This window comes from Heliconius melpomene, chromosome 19, assembly GCF_056956725.1.
Source record: "Heliconius melpomene rosina isolate 202511_hmr_F chromosome 19, ASM5695672v1, whole genome shotgun sequence".
NCBI classification, from domain to species: Eukaryota; Metazoa; Arthropoda; class Insecta; order Lepidoptera; family Nymphalidae; genus Heliconius; species Heliconius melpomene.
The window spans coordinates 6893589-6910202 of record NC_140407.1 but is presented as its reverse complement, the minus strand read 5'-3'; the positions used below and the strand labels follow the sequence as shown (position 1 = coordinate 6910202).

Genomic DNA, 16614 nt, shown 5'->3' with positions numbered 1-16614 from the left:
AAATTTTGAAAACGAAAAATTGTATTTTTAGGATTAACAGAATGATTCAAAGTATTTATTTCTAAATTATGACATAATTTATCTTATTTTATGGATTAAGATACACAATTGAAAATATACTATAGACGGAACGGAAAGGCATTTAATTTAATCGTACCTAATTTTTTTTTGGCTCCTCAAAATGTAAGAACTTGACTCTTACATTCATTAAGAAAAAAATACTAAGCTGTCAGTGTCAACTTGTTCATATCTTTCTTTTTAGTTTGACGTTTCGTTGGTTGATATCTGAAAAGGCCAAAATGGTGTGTTTATAATTTAAAAATCCATTAAAATCTTGTTAAATCCTTAAAATCTTAATCAATTGAATAGTGCAGTAGTTTTAGAATGTGACGATATTGAAAGTGCCGGTTATATTTTTATTTTGCGGCTTTATTTTTCAGGTGAACGTACCAAAACAGCGCAGGACCTACTGCAAAAAATGCAAAGTCCACAAGGTACACAAAGTATCACAGTACAAGAAATCTAAGGAAAGGCACGCTGCCCAAGGTAGAAGACGTTATGACCGCAAACAGCAGGGTTATGGTGGTCAGTCCAAGCCTATCTTCAAAAAGAAGGTAAAAATCGGTTTTATAACCTCACATATCATATGGTCATGCACAAATCGATTAACTCCTAAAAACAAAAAAAAGAAGTTTGCCATCATAATGGGCATTGTCTTTTTTAAATTCTCTTCAAGTATAATATAAGTTCAAATTTATTTTGTAGCATACATAATAGAGATGTAGCTTTTCTCTTAAAGGATATTAATTAAATATAAAGTAACTAGTTAAAACACTCGTCGAAAATTTTACAATTTTTATATGACTGATGGATTCTGTTGATTTGTATAGTGAATAGCTAATATAATTTTTTTATTTGTTTTCTGTAGTTTGTTAGTATTTTTTTTAAAAATATTTGTGATATTATAATTTTTGTCATAGGCTAAGACAACCAAGAAAATTGTACTCCGTCTTGAATGTGCTGACTGCAAAGTGAGATCCCAAGTCGCACTTAAACGCTGCAAGCATTTTGAATTGGGCGGTGACAAGAAGAGAAAGGGACAGATGATCCAGTTCTAAGCTGGTTAATAAATAAGTTTAAAATCTCTTATGACTTTTCTTTTATAGTTTAAGTGACCTTAATAAATACTTCATTTCAAAGTTTAATTACTGGTTATACATATACTCAACAGTGTGGTAGACTATGTGTAGCATTCAGTTCTGCCACACATGCCACTAAACCTACAATGCTTTCAAAATTCAGTGAAAGATGAGCAATCTCAACTCCTACATATGGAAAAAAGTGTAATTAGACAAGTTACCATAAGTTCAATTACTTTGTATGACCAAAATCTAATTACCATGACAATTTATAAATTGTTTTGTTTACTAACTTAAGTTAATAATTGGGAAAAATAATAGGCGTTATCATAACTTACATTGTTTAATAAAATATATCATAACAGTTTTAAGCTTGTACTATAATAATTATAAAAGCTAGGCATTGAAAAATAGGGTATCACCAGTATAAAAACTTTGCAATAACAAACTTTATAAACTTTACAAAAATATGTCTATCACAAAATTTTGTCTAATTCATTAGGATCTAAGCCTTCTATTGATATTTTTAGTTTTACTGCTTCTTTTGGAACACCAACTTGCACCATTTTGACAAATTTCTCATATTCCGGTTTAACTTTATTTACATTTAAATCTGTATTATTAGAAACATTAGTATTTTCTATTACTGGTTTTGTCTCAGTTTTTTGGTTTTCATCTTGCTTTTCTTTAGTTTCGTTCAATTTTATTACATTAACAGCAATTTCAGATTTTGTATTTTCTGGCTCTTTGTTTACTTCAGGTATAGATGTTAGCTGAAAAAATATCATAAGTTCTAAAGGTTTTCTGTGATATTTAAAAATATTATATTTAACAAACTTTGTCTTCATATTTTTAAGTAAAGTAGTAGTCTACTAATCTAGTTACTCACTTTTGCTTCTAATAAAACCATTGTTGCATTGATTTTCTCCAATTTTCTTTCAAATTGCATCAATTTCTGTTCACATTGTTTTGTAAAATTATTTAAAAATTGAACAGTACTTATCACAAAATGATTTACAAAGGCCAATGTACGTTTTTGCTGCAATGCAGCCACCTGGAAATAAATAATTATGTGTAACACTTGGGTATCCAAGGTATACTTATTGATTTTGCGACTATGTTACAATAAATACCTTATTCAAATCAATGTTAGCAATTTCTTGATTCATAATTGAATCTCTTTATTACTAAAGCTTTTTACACGTATTTGCCAATAAAATATCTTTATAATAAGAAATAAAATCTTAACTTATTTACATCAAAAACAAATTAAAGTTTTAACTGGTTGTCAATGTCATAATCACAGATAAATAATATAATTATTAATTGTTATTTAGAAGAATAGACTTTACAGACCCTACTCACGGAGCCGTAAGATAAAAGGTAACCAAATAAAAAGGTTATTTTATAGGTCACGATTGATAGAGTTACTTTACTAATTTCTTTTTAATTTACAGTATCAAAAATATCATACGTTATTTTCATAATTTTTAAAACTTATTTTAAAATTTAAAAAACATCCAAAAACCAACTTGTACTTAAGCTTGAGTGAGACACATTTTAATACTATAAAAATAAACACCTATTAATGATAGAGAACATGACTGCGAACATTTTACATTAAAATGTTTAGTCAATTATAGGTCAGATTACATCCGCCATTTTTACTATCGGTCAATCTGTTGATACAAGAGTACTGTCTCCAGATATTTTCATAATTTTTTGTGATTATATTGTTTTCTGATTATTTGTTTGTCATTTATTGACTTTTTCATAGTTAAAAATATGAATAACTCAAAGATCAAATTCAATAGAAATTTAAAAATTAGATAAAAGTTTGAGAAAGACTATTTCTTTGTTTACATTTGCCTCATGCCTAAATGAATGGACTTTTTTACATTTTAAAGTTAATTGAAAACTGATTGTTTTCAATTAATTTATTTTAAACCAAGCATTATAATTTAAATGAAGGTCACTAGCTGACATAGCATCTGTTTCTGAAATACAGCTATAAAATTTTGTTGTTTTACTCTAAATTTTTAATTAAATTATCCTTCAATACTTAAACCATCAAAAGATAAAGTCATTTATAGCACTAACATTCATTGATTTGTATCATGTATTTGCCGTATAATAACGGGTGGACAATTAAGTAGAGCCGAATTTAATAAATTACAAAAACTCTATCGATGTTACGTACACTGTGATGATTACAAATTTATGTAATCTATATTCTTTAGATATTCATAATCATAATATTGTCTATCGCCCATTATCGCTTTTTTTATACGTCAAAACAATGCTGTTATTTGCTAATGGTTTCTTTTCTTGACTTTTTTTGGAACTGCACTTTTCTTGATTATAGAAACATTATTATATTAATAATTCCCATTACATCTTCTGTATTTTATATTACATCGTTAAAGTAAATTGTGCTTAGTTGGCAAACCGAAAGCCATAAATTAGTCAACAACAAGCTATATTTTTTACCCTAATAATAAACAGTAAAGTTTTGTGAAGCATAAATTATCGAACACGAATATTAATTATAATCGGAAAACTAAAACATGGCTGGAGAAGTTGTTGTAGATGCATTACCATATATTGACCAGGGTTACGATGATCCTGGAGTGAGAGAAGCGGTAAGTATAATTTCAAATTTCCATTTAAAATTACCAATATGTCTATTGAATGCATGTAATAAATTCGGTGTTTATATATTTCAGGCTTTGGCCATGGTGGAAGAGGAGTGTCGTAGATATAGACCAACAAAAAATTATCTTGAAAACGCTGGACCTGAACCTAGTACGGCTTTTGAAACTGTAGCGTTACAACGAGAGATGGAACGTGTTCAACAGCGTTTGCCTATGGAACCACTTTCTATGAAGAGGTACTGTACAATGAATGTAATACATTCTAAGTTAGTGAAATTAATTAAAATTTGTTAATATTAATATTTATGAGTATTAAATCAAATTTCATAATCAGCCAATTATGTTTGAACATTACAATTTGATCTATATTTTGAATATTAATAATTATATCTAAACATAGTCAGAATGATTTGCAGTTATTAAGAATATATATGTATCTTTTACTATATATTCATACAGATATACATACAGAGGGTGTTGCGATGCAGCAGCCCAAGATTGTGACTGTAACTTGATGGTTGTGGTTTTGATCCCCACTCAAATAAGTGAAATATTTATTTATGTTTATATTTCCATTTCTTTGCTCTGGTGTTGAGGCAAAGTGTGCTGTTGAGTTCTGCCAATCAACATGCAATGCCTCCAGAATTTGGCAGAAAGTGGAAAACGGGGGTGTCTTAACACAAGGTTCTCTCTATCTACCCTGCTGTGTGTGTGATTCAGCTTGAAGCTGATATATTTGATTTATTTTATTTTAATGTATTTTTAATTTTATGAATTTAAAAAATAAAAATAATATTGTACAGTTTGGGATTCACCACCAGATTAACCAAATAGTTCACCAGATTAATATGAATAAATGAAAAAATTGCTTGTTGAGTGGCGGAATTTAAAGTGCAATTTAAAAATTCTCTACTTAACATGCTATTTTTCTGGTGGTGTATGGAGAATAGGATGTATGTGGGACAAAGTTTGTAATTGCTAGCCATTAAATGGTATAAGGTGAATTATCAGTTCCTTTGGATTAACTTACATGTTACACATATTACATTAGCCCATTTATTCATATATAAAAAATATTTATATAAATATTTTCCTCTAAATACCAGATATGAACTCCCCCCACCCCCAGCAGGCCGTTTAGGTGAGCCCACGGCCTGGGGGGAGGCGGTAGACAACTCTCACGCACAACTATCCCACCAAGCAACTCGTGTACTAAACTTGGAACTACAGTTACAATATAGTACTGAAGCTTGGAGATCCTATCTTAATGTGCTGCAAGCTCTAGTGGTTAGATCACAAAATGTGCATACACAATTAAGGTGAGGTTTATTTTTTTGTTTAATTGTTAATTTTGATTACTGTTGAAAAGTCACATAAAGTTTCTTAAGTTATATAATAGCAGTATACTTGATAAAAGTGTTAATAATAAACAGTAAACAAATATCTATAATGTGTAACTGAAAAGACTTAAACATATATTTTAGAATAATAACTTTTTATTTAACTATTGCCACAGAAAACAAATAGCATCAGTGAACTGGGAGCGTAAAAGGTCTCAGACAGCAAGCGGAGCTAGATTGCGTGCTTTACGCAGACGCTGGGCGCAGCTTGTGTCAGACAATTATAGATTGGAAAGAGCTATTATGCAGCTGGAGATACAGCTTGAAAAGGTTTTTTTTTCTTTTCTTAGATTTACTGCTCTGTTTTATACTAAATTCAACATGGCATAATGGTTCTCGAAATTTCTTTGAGATTGAAAAAAGGGGTGTTATGTTTTGTAGTTCATCAATTTAAATAAGTTACTCAGCTAAATATTAATCTACTTATGAACATAACTTCATTAGAAATAGTGAAGTCATTTTTCTCATTTATTAAAGAAGATGTTAGTTAAACAGAATTTAAAAAAATTGTAGAAAAAATACAATTACATTTATAAAAAAAATAGGAAACAATTATAAAAAGATAGGAATTTAAATAAATTATAAATATTCATAATAATCTTTTAGGCCAAAGGTCAAGCGGCCACCGACGACGAGACACCTGACATGGACATGGAGGCTGTTAAGAACTTGCCTGACAAACTCAATTCAGAAACTGAAAAAGAAGTCCAGAAAAAAATAGAAGATATGTTTGCAGATTAATGGAATTATTATATTAAAATTTATGTGAAGATAGTGTAAATTTTTAAATAAATTTTTTGATGTAATATTGCTTTTTCATTTAATGGATTTACTTTTAAAGCATAATCGATTGGTTTTTACAAGAATGATCTATGATATTTATAAATAACGTGGGATACGCTACTCTTATTTAGCTTAAAATTACATTTAACCTATAGTGAAATTTTTGAAAATGTTTAAACCTTATTTCTGTTATATTAAAAGAAAATAAAAAGTCGTTGGCAGCACTGTATAAATTGCGAATTCTAGCGAATTTGTCATTTGTTTTGTCTTTATCTTCGGCTGTCATATTGTCACAGATGACATTGTATCTGTCAATTACTGTTACTGTAACTGTCAATATTATTTTTATTTAATTCAAAAATGGCGGACGATGCATCGAGCAGTAGCGCTTGTGCCGGTAACTCTACTGAAAACTCAGTAAATCAAGATGAACTTATTATGAAACAACAAAGAGAGATAGAAAAAGAGGTAAACGGGTTAAGATTTTGGGCTCAATAAATATTTTTTTTACAATTCCAAGTGACGATGTTACTATTTGTTGTTTGTGTTTGTTTTTAGATATCAGAATCCATTCCTTTGGTTGGAGATATTGAAGATATATCGTCACTAGAAAAGGAATATAATGAAGATCCTATATATATGCTTAAAGTAAAAGATCTCTCCGCCAAATATAAACATATAAGAAGAACAAGGCCGGACGGTAACTGTTTCTTTCGGGCATTTTCTTACGCTTACTTAGAACATCTTCTGTTTGATAGAAAAGAATTTGAAAAATTTTATGAAATAGCGAAAAATTCGAAAGAAATACTCGTGGCTCTAGGTTTTCCTCAATTCACCGTAGAAGATTTCTATGAAACGGTGAGTTAACACTTTTAAGGTTATTTATTATTGACTTTGACGATCGCTTTCTTAATACAAATAATTAAATTAATTTATTAGTTTCATGATTGATATTTTATTTGGCTTCAGAAGGTCAAATAATTGTTAGGTAAATAACTTTAGTGTCATAAAATAATAAATATATTTCGTTTGTTTTAGTTTATGGAAGTAGTACAAAAAGTTGGGGAACCAGTCAGTTGTTTACCCTATGGTCTTGAAGTCCTCAGAGAGGAGCTCCATGAGAAATTTAACAAGCAGGGTTACTCAGATTACATTGTGGTGTACTTGAGGCTCATCACTTCAGGACAACTGCAAACTCAGCATGATTTCTATCAAAACTTTATAGAGGGATCACGCACAGTTACAGAATTTTGTAGACAGGTTTGAAAGTTTTTTTATTTTTCATGTTTTGAGTATAATATGATAGTTAAGATATTTTGCAAGAGATAATAAGATTAATATTTCAAAATAAAAATTGTTGATTACAGTAATTTACTAGTTTGTTAGTTACTTAAAATTTTAAATATTATTACCAACTAGGAGCCTGCCCGCAGTTTCTTTGTACAACATGATTATTTATTTAATACACAGAATTGACTGAAAATTGTGTGTACAAACAGATAAATAAACTGACAAACAGACAATTTTCTTTGTGGATTTGGGGTCTATTACTGTTCCTTGAGGGGGGCTCAATTATTATTTTGTATATATTCAATGTACAGATGCACCATTTTTACTTTCTTATTATATGTATAGATTAAAGTATACTGAAAGATAAAATAAGTACTTACATATTTACTTCCTAATATTTTAAACAATTTTTATACATAGGATTTATATTTATTTATACTCTTTCTTTTGTAAGCAAGTTTAGTAAAGTAAGTAGTTTTGAAAAAAATTGCAACCATCATGTATTAATTTTTATTGTCATGCTATATTCCGCACACAGCAGGGTAGGCAGAGGGAACTTAATGTTAAGTCACTGTTCTCCATTTTTTGCCGAATTCTGGAGGCATTGCGTGAGTGGTGGAAGTCATTGCCGCTCTGCTTCAAAGCCACAGCAAAGAAATGAAAATATTAAATATTTCATTTATTCAAGTGGAAATCAAACCCACAACCTGTCGTGTAAATAAAATAAAAAAATGAAATCAACTTCACTCTGTATCCCGCACACAGCAGGATAGGCAGGGGGGACCTAGTGTTAAGACACTAAGAAGAAATTAGACTATAAATTTAAATAAATATTTTATTTTCTCAAGTGGGGATGGTACCTACAACCAGTCGTGTTTACAGTCATACTTTGCTTGCTTGCAGGCTTTTTTTTTGTCAAAATTATCTGTTATATATGTCTATTTTAATAACTATTTTGTTTTTGGATTTATCACAGGAGGTAGAACCAATGTACAAGGAGTCTGACCATATCCATATTATAGCTTTGAGTAATGCATTGAATGTTGGTGTAAGAGTGAAGTACATGGACCGTGGAGAAGGAAGTCAGGTATATATATATTTCATATGTTATATGTAACTTTTATGTTAACTAGATTAGTCAATATGAGTGTCTCCCGGTGACCATATACTACTGTAAATGTTCAAAACATCAGGATTTCTAAAGTATATTTTTCAAAAATGCTATCTCGACGAAATAAAATATTTATTTAAATCCACATTTTCATTTCTTCGCTCTGGTGTCGAAGCAAAGAGCGGCGTTGAGTTGCACCACTCAACACGCAATGCCTCCAGAATTCGGCGGAAAGTGGGGAACAGTATCTTAACACTAGGTTCCCTTTGCCTACCCTGCTGTGTGTCGGGATACGATACAGCATGTTTTAATTTTTTTTAAACTAATAATTGGAGGTCGTCGTGGCGCAGCAGCAAAAGGGTGTGACTGTAACGCGACAGTTGTAGGTCCGATCCCCACTCGAGGAAGTGAAATATTTTTTTACGTTTATATTTCCATTTGTGTCGAGGCAAAGCGTAGCGTTGAGTTCTGCCACTCAACACGCAATGCCTCCAGAATTCGGCAGAAAGTGGAGTACGGAGTGTCTTAACACTAGGTTCCCTCTGTTTACCCTGCTGTGTGCGTGAAGCTGATTTGATTACTAATGGTATTAATATATAATTAGCTGACTGAAAGTGTTTTCAGTCATATGAAAGTCGGAAAATGGATCGATTGTGGATCATCTCAAAATTTTACTACTATTTTTGTCGCGAGATTCGTGCATTGCCCGAAAGATAGGAACAAGTAGAGGCCATTGATGGACTATACTCTGAATTATCATATTGTTCCTAATTTTGTATAATAAAGAATTAAATTTAAAAAAAATTAGCCGAAAGCAAGTTTGTTAACGAATAATTATAGCTTATTTTAACTTTTCTGTTTTGATAAGACAAAATGCAGCGTTGAGTTCTGTCTGTCGCTAGACGCACAATTTAGTGTATAATCTCTATGTATTTTGTACACTACTATATGCAGAATGTAAGTGAAGATAAAAATATTAAGCCTTTTATTAATTTGTTTTTCTTTTCTTACAGGTAATAGCTCACGATTTCCCGGAAGGTTCTAAAACTCTCGTGCATCTGTTGTACCGACCTGGCCACTATGATATTCTTTATGCGTGATCGTGTCATGCTTTTCATATATATTAAAGTTAATTATCTTACTCAATTGTAGTTTCATTTATCCTAGTCATAGTGTTAATACACTAATGTATTGACCCATTTATAGCAGAACAAGAGGAATATGATATTTATGATTTTGTCTGTGTGTAAAAATAGTTAATTTTATTAAGCAGCACTTTTAAAGTGAAGGTGCAGGCAGGACTTATAATTTTCTTGTTACTGAATGTACAGTAAATTTAATAAGAAAATGTTATGGGTTAGTGATATATGTATTTTTTTTATATATCACTGTGATACATACATTAGATAGTTCTCAATACTTGTATACTTGTGCAAAATAAAAATAAGGGACCATCCATGGGGCCATAGAGGGCCAGGGTTTAGACTAGAAATGGGCAAGTCATGTGGCTCGATACAAAGGCAAATGCTAACAACCAGGTTTCAGCGAGGTCAGCTCTCATATGCAAGAGAAATATAGGCAGGTCATACAATAGGTGGAAGGACAATACAAAAGACTGTTGGACTGGGAAAAGTTGGAGAAGGCCTAAACCCAAAGAGGTGTGGGTCCAACTAAAGAATTACAATAAAAATAACACTATTAACAATTGCCTTTTAATATACTAGACAGTAAAATTTTATTAGTAACAATGTTCATATTTTAAGTTGGAAATAAAAGGCATTATTATTACATACATTTAAATAATTCTTATTTGAGGTATGTTGTTGTACATATTCTAATCTTTGTTCAAGTGCCAGATATTTAAGCAATTCAATATACTAAAGTGCTAGATTAGTGAGATTACAATTTAGCAAAAGAAAAAATACATATTATAATATGGAAATAATAAAATATTAAATCTAAATTATATTTATTCATAATAGTTACATGAAACTGGAATTAGTTAAAAAAATACATGGTATTAAAATAAAAAAATTACACTTCTCTGCAAAAATAAACACCATCTGGTTCTCTTTTAGGCTTCATTCCAGCAAAGAAAGCTTTTATATCCTCTTCCTTTACTATTTCTTTTCTATCTTTAAAGCTTTTGAGGAAATCAAGAAGTTTGTCTCTCATTTTGTTATACTCGGTTAGTGCATTGATTTGTTGTATACGGTCCAAAGAAGATAGTGCTTCAAGACCTTTTTCATATTGAGTAAGAGGTTTCCCATTTATTATTTCTTTGCCTAAGTTTTCATAAGCCGTCACAGTGTCATCAGGGTCAGTTAGAAATAGAATTGATAAATCTTTATACATTGAGATACATTCTTGACAGGTGCATAGTTTTTGGCGGAAAGTTGACGGCCAAAATGTGGCACCTTTATACACCTTTTTCACACCTTGCGGCCTAAAACAAGATTTATTTTGAGTATCTAATTTAATTTTCTTTGTTTCGAGTTCATCTATATCATCTTCTATTGATAGTTTTCGCTTTTCTGAAGGTTTTTCTTGGTTTGTTAGTGGTTCTTCTTTATTTGTATTGTCTTGTTCGTTTTCTTTTATTTCACTAATAGTTATAGGCTCGGTGCTTGCACTATCTGTAGTTTCCATTTTTTCATTAGTTTTATCACTATTGTTTTCTGTTTGGGTATTTTCTTCCACAGTTTTTTTATTAGTTTCTGGACATTCTTCATTTTCTTTGGTAATAGTTTCTGTGTTAGTTGTTTCGTTATCATTTATTTTTTTTAAATTATACTCTGGTTCTTCTACTGGATCAGCTAAAAGCCTATCTTCTTCCATTTTTTCTGCATCTTGTTCTTTTTTGCGTTTTTCTTCATCAGATTTTTCAATAGTTTTTAATTCTTCATCCTTTGAAATTTGTTCTGCTTCATTTTGAGGGTTTTCTTCTTTATCTTTATTTTTACAATCAATGACACTTGTATCATCTGGTGTAGCTGTTACTTGGGTACTTGTTTCGGACTTAGATCCAATTGACTCATCATTTCCTTTAACATCACTTTTATTATTATCAATATCAGGCTTTTCTATATTTTCTTTATTTGCTTTGTCCTCAGGTATATCACTACTTGTTGATATTTCCTCTGTACTTGCCTTTTCATTTGTCTCAGCTTCTTGTGATGTAGGTTCATTTAAGTCATTATCTTTCGTATTTTCTATTGAATCTTTAACTTTATCACTGTTTTCATTTAAGGAACTGTCTTCTATATTTTCACTAGCATCAATATTTATTTCATCTTTTCTCTCGTCTTCCTTTTTTTCCTTTTCTTCAATAGCACTTACTTTATTAGAATCATTACCATCATCTGAGGATATAGCATTTTGTTTAGTTTCTGTCTTTTCAACATCTATATTAGAATTTATATTTTCATTATCATTTGTACTGTCCATAAGTTCACTTTTATTGATATCACCATTACATATCACACTGCGCCCATCATTACCATTTACTTCAACTATTTGTATTGTACATTCAGTGTTCACTGCAAGCTCACTGTAGTCATGTAAAAACTCATTTTTGTCCATACATTGTTTGCAAACCATTTCAGAATATTGATCATTTGCTGGAACAATTGAATCTAAGTGTGAAGAATGGAGCCAATCTTCACAAATAATGCATTGTATCATTACATCTTCCTCAGTTGCATCAGGATCAGGATAAGGTCTCTTACAAGTGCAATACAGACCACTAAAGTTTTGATTGTAATGATTATCATCATTAACTTCTGTTTTATTTGGTGTGAATGTACAAGGATGTGAATTAAACTTAGGGTTGCCGCAATCACATCTAAAATTCCTTTTTGTGTATAATTCTATGAGTTCATGGTTCTCATGGCACACTAGACTACAGGCAAGACATACCCCAGCTCGTTTTTCAGGATCTGTTTTGGCATCAGAGCAGCATGTCAGACAAGCATATATAGCCTGCCGTTTTATGTAGCCCTGTAATTTCAATAATTTACATATTTAGAAGTCTATTATTTGCAAAAAACTATTTTGATTTTATTAAAACATTGCAATTTTATGTAATATGAACCTTTAAAGTTGAATGTTTAGGTCAGCTATGGAATAATAGAAATATACATAGACAAGTTTTATGTGACTTTATTAATATTAACAGATGATATGTATGATAAAAGTATCTGTCCATATGGTTAGAATTTTGTTTACTATCATTTATTTTATATATGCATTTGTCATAAATAAGCATATAAATGTTGTTTAACATTATTTTTAGTCATATTTATTATGATTTAATAGCAAAACCTTAAAACGGCAAGTGAAACTTTGACCTTTGATTAAATATATGTTAAACCTATAGAAATATTTTTTAATATCAAGCAAATAGATTATTACATTTACCTTAGAATAGGTACAATTTTTGTCGTCTGAGCCTCCTAACACAGCATTAGCGTCTTCTTCAAAATCCTCTTGTTCTTTTAAAACGTCCATCATTGTCACAACTTTTTCTCCTTCACACTCGGCCATCTCGGCATCTTCATTAGAATTTTGAGTATCCGTTGCCATTTTAACAAATGTTGTCACAAATTAATGCAAATAAAAAGTATTAAGTTATTTACAACAAAGGAAATAAAAAGCCGGTTATTATACAAATGAGCGCGAACAATTTTTTGCGACATTTGACGACATCAAAAATGAACGAAAAGAACGAATGGAACGAAACGAGCGTGATTCGGTAATCAGTGTTGCCAGTGGCAGATATTCAAATAAATTATAACAGCATATAGCTCAAAAAGTAACATTTTCACATCGAAAGTATTTTTTTCTGTTGACTGCCTTGTTGACTTTTTCTTGTGGAAAACAAAGGTACTATTTTAATATGGCACTTGTTTGAACAAAAACTAAAAAAGTAAATTCAATTTTAAAATTTTTGTTCAACTATCTTATAAAAAGATAAATCTAATTCGTTATGATTCCTTATAAGTAAACAATAATGACGTTATAAAAATTGACGTAATAATAATTAAATTCATGGTGCACGGGCCAACCATGTGTATATCATATTTTTATTTCTCTGCTGTGGTCTGAGGCAAAGCGTAGCGTTGAGTTTCGCCACTCGTTATGCAATGCCTTCAGAATTCGGTGGAAAGTGGGAAGTGGAGTGTTCTTCTGTATTCATGGACGTAGGATAGAGATCCAGGCCTTGCCCACCCCAGAAAATTTACTGACAAAAATTATGCCCTGAAAAAAAAATTACGCGAACATATTTCAAGCTAAAGTCCCTGCCAAGAAAATATTTCTAGATACGCCCATGTTAGTATAATAATAAATAATGTATTATGAAAATTTTATTTCACACATTTTCTTATAGCTTGCATATAACATTAAATAATAAAAGTAAATGATATTACATTTATATATTAGTAAAGCTTTTTAAAGGATGAAAGGGACATCTAAATTTTTTCGTCCATTGCCAACATATAGAAATCCTGCATCTGGTGTCTTTAATTTATGAAAATATATCATGCCGGGCCAGTATAAGCTTTTTAAATAGACGACACTGCCATTCTGTTCTAAGGACAGATTCCAACAACCATTTGGAATATCTAGGTCAATTGAATCTAAGAAATCCATACTGTAATTATAGTCTTGTCTCGTCAGTAAGTTAGTGTTCCAACGATGCTGCGGCTTACGAATATGAAGGTAAGATTTCAGGAGTTTCGCCTCTGACAATGCAAGCCCATAATAATTTGGATTAATAATTATTGTTCCGTCCGGTTGCTTCAGGAGTTGCCCTCGTGCACATATTTCTGCTTCGTCACATATATTGCTAATTGTTGCTGCTATTCTATTTTCCTCTTTCATATCGTGGCATCTTTCAGGATTATTCAGCTCCAAAGCCTCGTCCAACACTTTAATTTTTAATGATGAATCCCCACGAAATGGGAAAGTAGCTAATAGCGATAAATGTTTATATTTCTTTTTGGCTTTCGGTAGAAGGTTCCAGAACTTAAAATCAGTCGTATAATAATATTTTTTATCAAAAACAGCATCGTTGTTAATACCGACAGCGATGTGGTAGTCTGAATCAACGCCGTACAGCTGTCCCCAGTACTGGATGTGGCAGAAGTGGTTCTCAACTTGAAGAAGCGTAAGGGAGTTCTGTAAAAGCGATATCAGTTCACTGGTCAACATAACTCCATTTATGTTGATATACTCTTTGTATTCCCATAACTTGTGTACATTCATTTTTAAGACAAAATATATATTATATTGGGGTTACGTAAAATAATGACAAATGCTTTAAAATTTTTGAAATTGACTTTTTTTTTGTCTTATAGATTTTTTCCTAAAAAGTTTATATAATAAATTTACCTAAATTATGATTAAATTAGTGCTGTGTGCAGATCCTATGAACGTTTTTTTTTTAAATTATTTTCTTGTTGTAGGTAGTTTACTTACTATGAGTTTTGTTTTTTAAGAAATAAACAAAATTGAATAGATTTTTTAACATTTTTAAAGTGTGTGGAATAACACAAACACATAAATTTTTATACGTTTTCTTAATAAGTTTTCTTTCCTAAGTGTGAAATATCACCTTAAAAAAATGTTAAATAATATAAAATAATAGTATTTTCTTCTGCTATATAAAGGAAATTTGTAAAAATCTCCCTACAGAAATACTAACAACATAAATAAGTCGAAGAAGTTCGCAGAGAACGTATGGCTATTGGCGTTAGTTGGTCAGAGCGCTTGGTCGGTTTCCAAAGAGGCGCGGGTTTAAACGCGGGGAACAAAATCAATATTATAATAATAGTATAATCAATTAATCAATCACATATCTTTATGTAACTTCCAGACTGCTTTAGGAATGTGGCACGTGCGGATACCAGAGGCATGATATGTTGAGTGGGATTAAATTTCATCATAAAAAAGTCTTTTTTCTAATAGAAACAGCTATATTGTATACAAAATACAACTATTTAAGCAATTTTAAGCAATTAAATCGTGCTAAACTGCGATTTTGTTTTTTTACAGCTTCACGCTGTATTCGAAATTGCTATATTTCGAAGCAGGGTCAGCAGACAAAAGACATAGACATAAGACATTCGGTTCTCCACTTTCTGAAGAAATTTCGAGGGTTGATGTTTTTTACCTACCAGAGGGCAGAAATTAAAATATTAATAATTCACTCATAGAACTCTTACCGTCGCTACAGTCAGACACTCGTGCCAATGCGCCACCGACCACCTCAAACGGCTTTTTTATTTACAAAACACATAATTTATTAGTAAATTCGTTTTATTTATATGACTCCTCACGATATCTGTTTTCCTTAAGGGTCATCAGGATGTAAACTGAAGCGTGGTCTCGAATGACAATTACCCACGTCAAATATTTGCGGGTTGCTCGCAGGACTTGCTGGTCGTTACTTGTAATGTGACCTTCAATAAAGACTAGTATAACGAGAACTCTTGTTTATATTACATTCAACTTTTTTAAAAATATTTGTGTAATATGTTGTATAAGTGTTTTTTCCTAAAGTAAGTACATTACCTATTGAATTTGTTATTTAGTTGAGATTGAATTTAAGATTAATGTATGAAAATATTTTTATATTACTATGTACGAGTGTATCTAGAGCTAACAATAAAATAAAAATAAAAAAAAAACGTTTTATTACCACGAAGTTGGATTTTGTTATGGTGCTGGAGTATAATGCGGGACATAAATAAAGTATATCGGTTATTTAAATATGAGTATATAATTTATTTTTTAAATTTTTATTGTTCGGTACGAAAACTTGAAACAGACATTTTTTTTAATTTAATCAAATTATAAAAAAAATCCTTTTTTAGTCGACGAGGATATTTGTGTTTAAAGTTTTTTCCTTACATTAAAAGCATACGTCAAACACAGTTTCGTAGGAGATCATCTTATTTTGGATAGGAAATCGCGAAAGGAATTACTGAATTTACGGTAAGTGGGCGTCGTGTTGCTTGTTTGCGGACTCACGGGTAACATTCCGAGAGATATATTATCAGGGATATTTATTGAGTTTGACATAAATATTTTATATTATGTAAAGTTTCATCATTCACGCCGTCGTGATATTTGGGCTGTTATGGTTTCGTCCTCGATATTAATTCGGGTATATGTTTTATGTTTATGTATTTTCAAATGATAGATTAGATATCCTGATTTAGTTTAATTAAGTG

General features: G+C 30.8%; 6 protein-coding genes across 6 annotated transcripts; 3 read left to right on the top strand and 3 right to left on the bottom strand.

The window, feature by feature from the left end:
* Window positions 1-168: 168 nt before the first annotated feature.
* RpL36A (ribosomal protein L36A) lies at window positions 169-1145 on the top strand. Its single transcript, XM_085202846.1, has 3 exons — window positions 169-302; window positions 441-614; window positions 981-1145. The coding sequence occupies exons 1-3, from the start codon at window positions 300-302 to the stop codon at window positions 1116-1118; spliced, it is 315 nt and encodes a 104-aa protein (XP_085058972.1). The 5' UTR covers window positions 169-299; the 3' UTR covers window positions 1119-1145.
* Window positions 1146-1462: 317 nt separating this feature from the next.
* CCDC53 (Coiled-coil domain containing 53) lies at window positions 1463-2437 on the bottom strand. The gene is made up of 3 exons (XM_085202845.1): window positions 2273-2437; window positions 2029-2193; window positions 1463-1912 (listed from the first exon to the last, which is right to left on the bottom strand). The coding sequence occupies exons 1-3, from the start codon at window positions 2306-2308 to the stop codon at window positions 1616-1618; spliced, it is 498 nt and encodes a 165-aa protein (XP_085058971.1). The 5' UTR covers window positions 2309-2437; the 3' UTR covers window positions 1463-1615.
* Window positions 2438-3418: 981 nt separating this feature from the next.
* Window positions 3419-5999, top strand: BCAS2 (BCAS2 pre-mRNA processing factor). The gene is made up of 5 exons (XM_085202844.1): window positions 3419-3781; window positions 3866-4029; window positions 4900-5112; window positions 5310-5463; window positions 5800-5999. The coding sequence occupies exons 1-5, from the start codon at window positions 3707-3709 to the stop codon at window positions 5932-5934; spliced, it is 741 nt and encodes a 246-aa protein (XP_085058970.1). The 5' UTR covers window positions 3419-3706; the 3' UTR covers window positions 5935-5999.
* Window positions 6000-6303: 304 nt separating this feature from the next.
* Window positions 6304-9523, top strand: LOC146528534 (ubiquitin thioesterase otubain-like). Its single transcript, XM_085203049.1, has 5 exons — window positions 6304-6444; window positions 6535-6834; window positions 7015-7236; window positions 8243-8353; window positions 9391-9523. The coding sequence occupies exons 1-5, from the start codon at window positions 6337-6339 to the stop codon at window positions 9475-9477; spliced, it is 828 nt and encodes a 275-aa protein (XP_085059175.1). The 5' UTR covers window positions 6304-6336; the 3' UTR covers window positions 9478-9523.
* Window positions 9524-10329: 806 nt separating this feature from the next.
* Window positions 10330-13103, bottom strand: LOC146528533 (putative E3 ubiquitin-protein ligase UBR7). The gene is made up of 2 exons (XM_085203047.1): window positions 12797-13103; window positions 10330-12376 (listed from the first exon to the last, which is right to left on the bottom strand). The coding sequence occupies exons 1-2, from the start codon at window positions 12959-12961 to the stop codon at window positions 10412-10414; spliced, it is 2130 nt and encodes a 709-aa protein (XP_085059173.1). The 5' UTR covers window positions 12962-13103; the 3' UTR covers window positions 10330-10411.
* A 538-nt stretch (window positions 13104-13641) lies between these two features.
* Rsph9 (Radial spoke head protein 9) lies at window positions 13642-14644 on the bottom strand. The gene has a single exon (XM_085203572.1). It carries the CDS (start codon window positions 14642-14644, stop codon window positions 13829-13831), a length of 816 nt encoding a protein of 271 aa, XP_085059698.1. The 3' UTR covers window positions 13642-13828.
* Between the last annotated feature and the right edge of the window lie 1970 nt (window positions 14645-16614).

What these genes read in the sequence shown, in the direction of transcription:
- CCDC53 (XM_085202845.1), bottom strand. Translation starts at nt 2,308, where the DNA reads ATGAATCAAGAAATTGCTAACATTGATTTGAATAAG. An exon ending in CTAACATTGATTTGAATAAG is followed by an intron (nt 2,194 to 2,272) that starts GTATTTATTGTA and finishes ATTTATTTCCAG; the next exon opens with GTGGCTGCATTGCAGCAAAA. An exon ending in TGGTTTTATTAGAAGCAAAA is followed by an intron (nt 1,913 to 2,028) that starts GTGAGTAACTAG and finishes ATATTTTTTCAG; the next exon opens with CTAACATCTATACCTGAAGT.
- Rsph9 (XM_085203572.1), bottom strand. Translation starts at nt 14,644, where the DNA reads ATGAATGTACACAAGTTATGGGAATACAAAGAGTATATCAACATAAAT.
- BCAS2 (XM_085202844.1), top strand. Translation starts at nt 3,707, where the DNA reads ATGGCTGGAGAAGTTGTTGTAGATGCATTACCATATATTGACCAGGGT. An exon ending in AATGTGCATACACAATTAAG is followed by an intron (nt 5,113 to 5,309) that starts GTGAGGTTTATT and finishes CTATTGCCACAG; the next exon opens with AAAACAAATAGCATCAGTGA. An exon ending in TGGAGATACAGCTTGAAAAG is followed by an intron (nt 5,464 to 5,799) that starts GTTTTTTTTTCT and finishes ATAATCTTTTAG; the next exon opens with GCCAAAGGTCAAGCGGCCAC.
- LOC146528533 (XM_085203047.1), bottom strand. Translation starts at nt 12,961, where the DNA reads ATGGCAACGGATACTCAAAATTCTAATGAAGATGCCGAGATGGCCGAG. An exon ending in AAAATTGTACCTATTCTAAG is followed by an intron (nt 12,377 to 12,796) that starts GTAAATGTAATA and finishes TTGAAATTACAG; the next exon opens with GGCTACATAAAACGGCAGGC.
- RpL36A (XM_085202846.1), top strand. An exon ending in AGCCTATCTTCAAAAAGAAG is followed by an intron (nt 615 to 980) that starts GTAAAAATCGGT and finishes TTTTTGTCATAG; the next exon opens with GCTAAGACAACCAAGAAAAT.
- LOC146528534 (XM_085203049.1), top strand. Translation starts at nt 6,337, where the DNA reads ATGGCGGACGATGCATCGAGCAGTAGCGCTTGTGCCGGTAACTCTACT. An exon ending in TAGAAGATTTCTATGAAACG is followed by an intron (nt 6,835 to 7,014) that starts GTGAGTTAACAC and finishes CGTTTGTTTTAG; the next exon opens with TTTATGGAAGTAGTACAAAA. An exon ending in ACCGTGGAGAAGGAAGTCAG is followed by an intron (nt 8,354 to 9,390) that starts GTATATATATAT and finishes CTTTTCTTACAG; the next exon opens with GTAATAGCTCACGATTTCCC.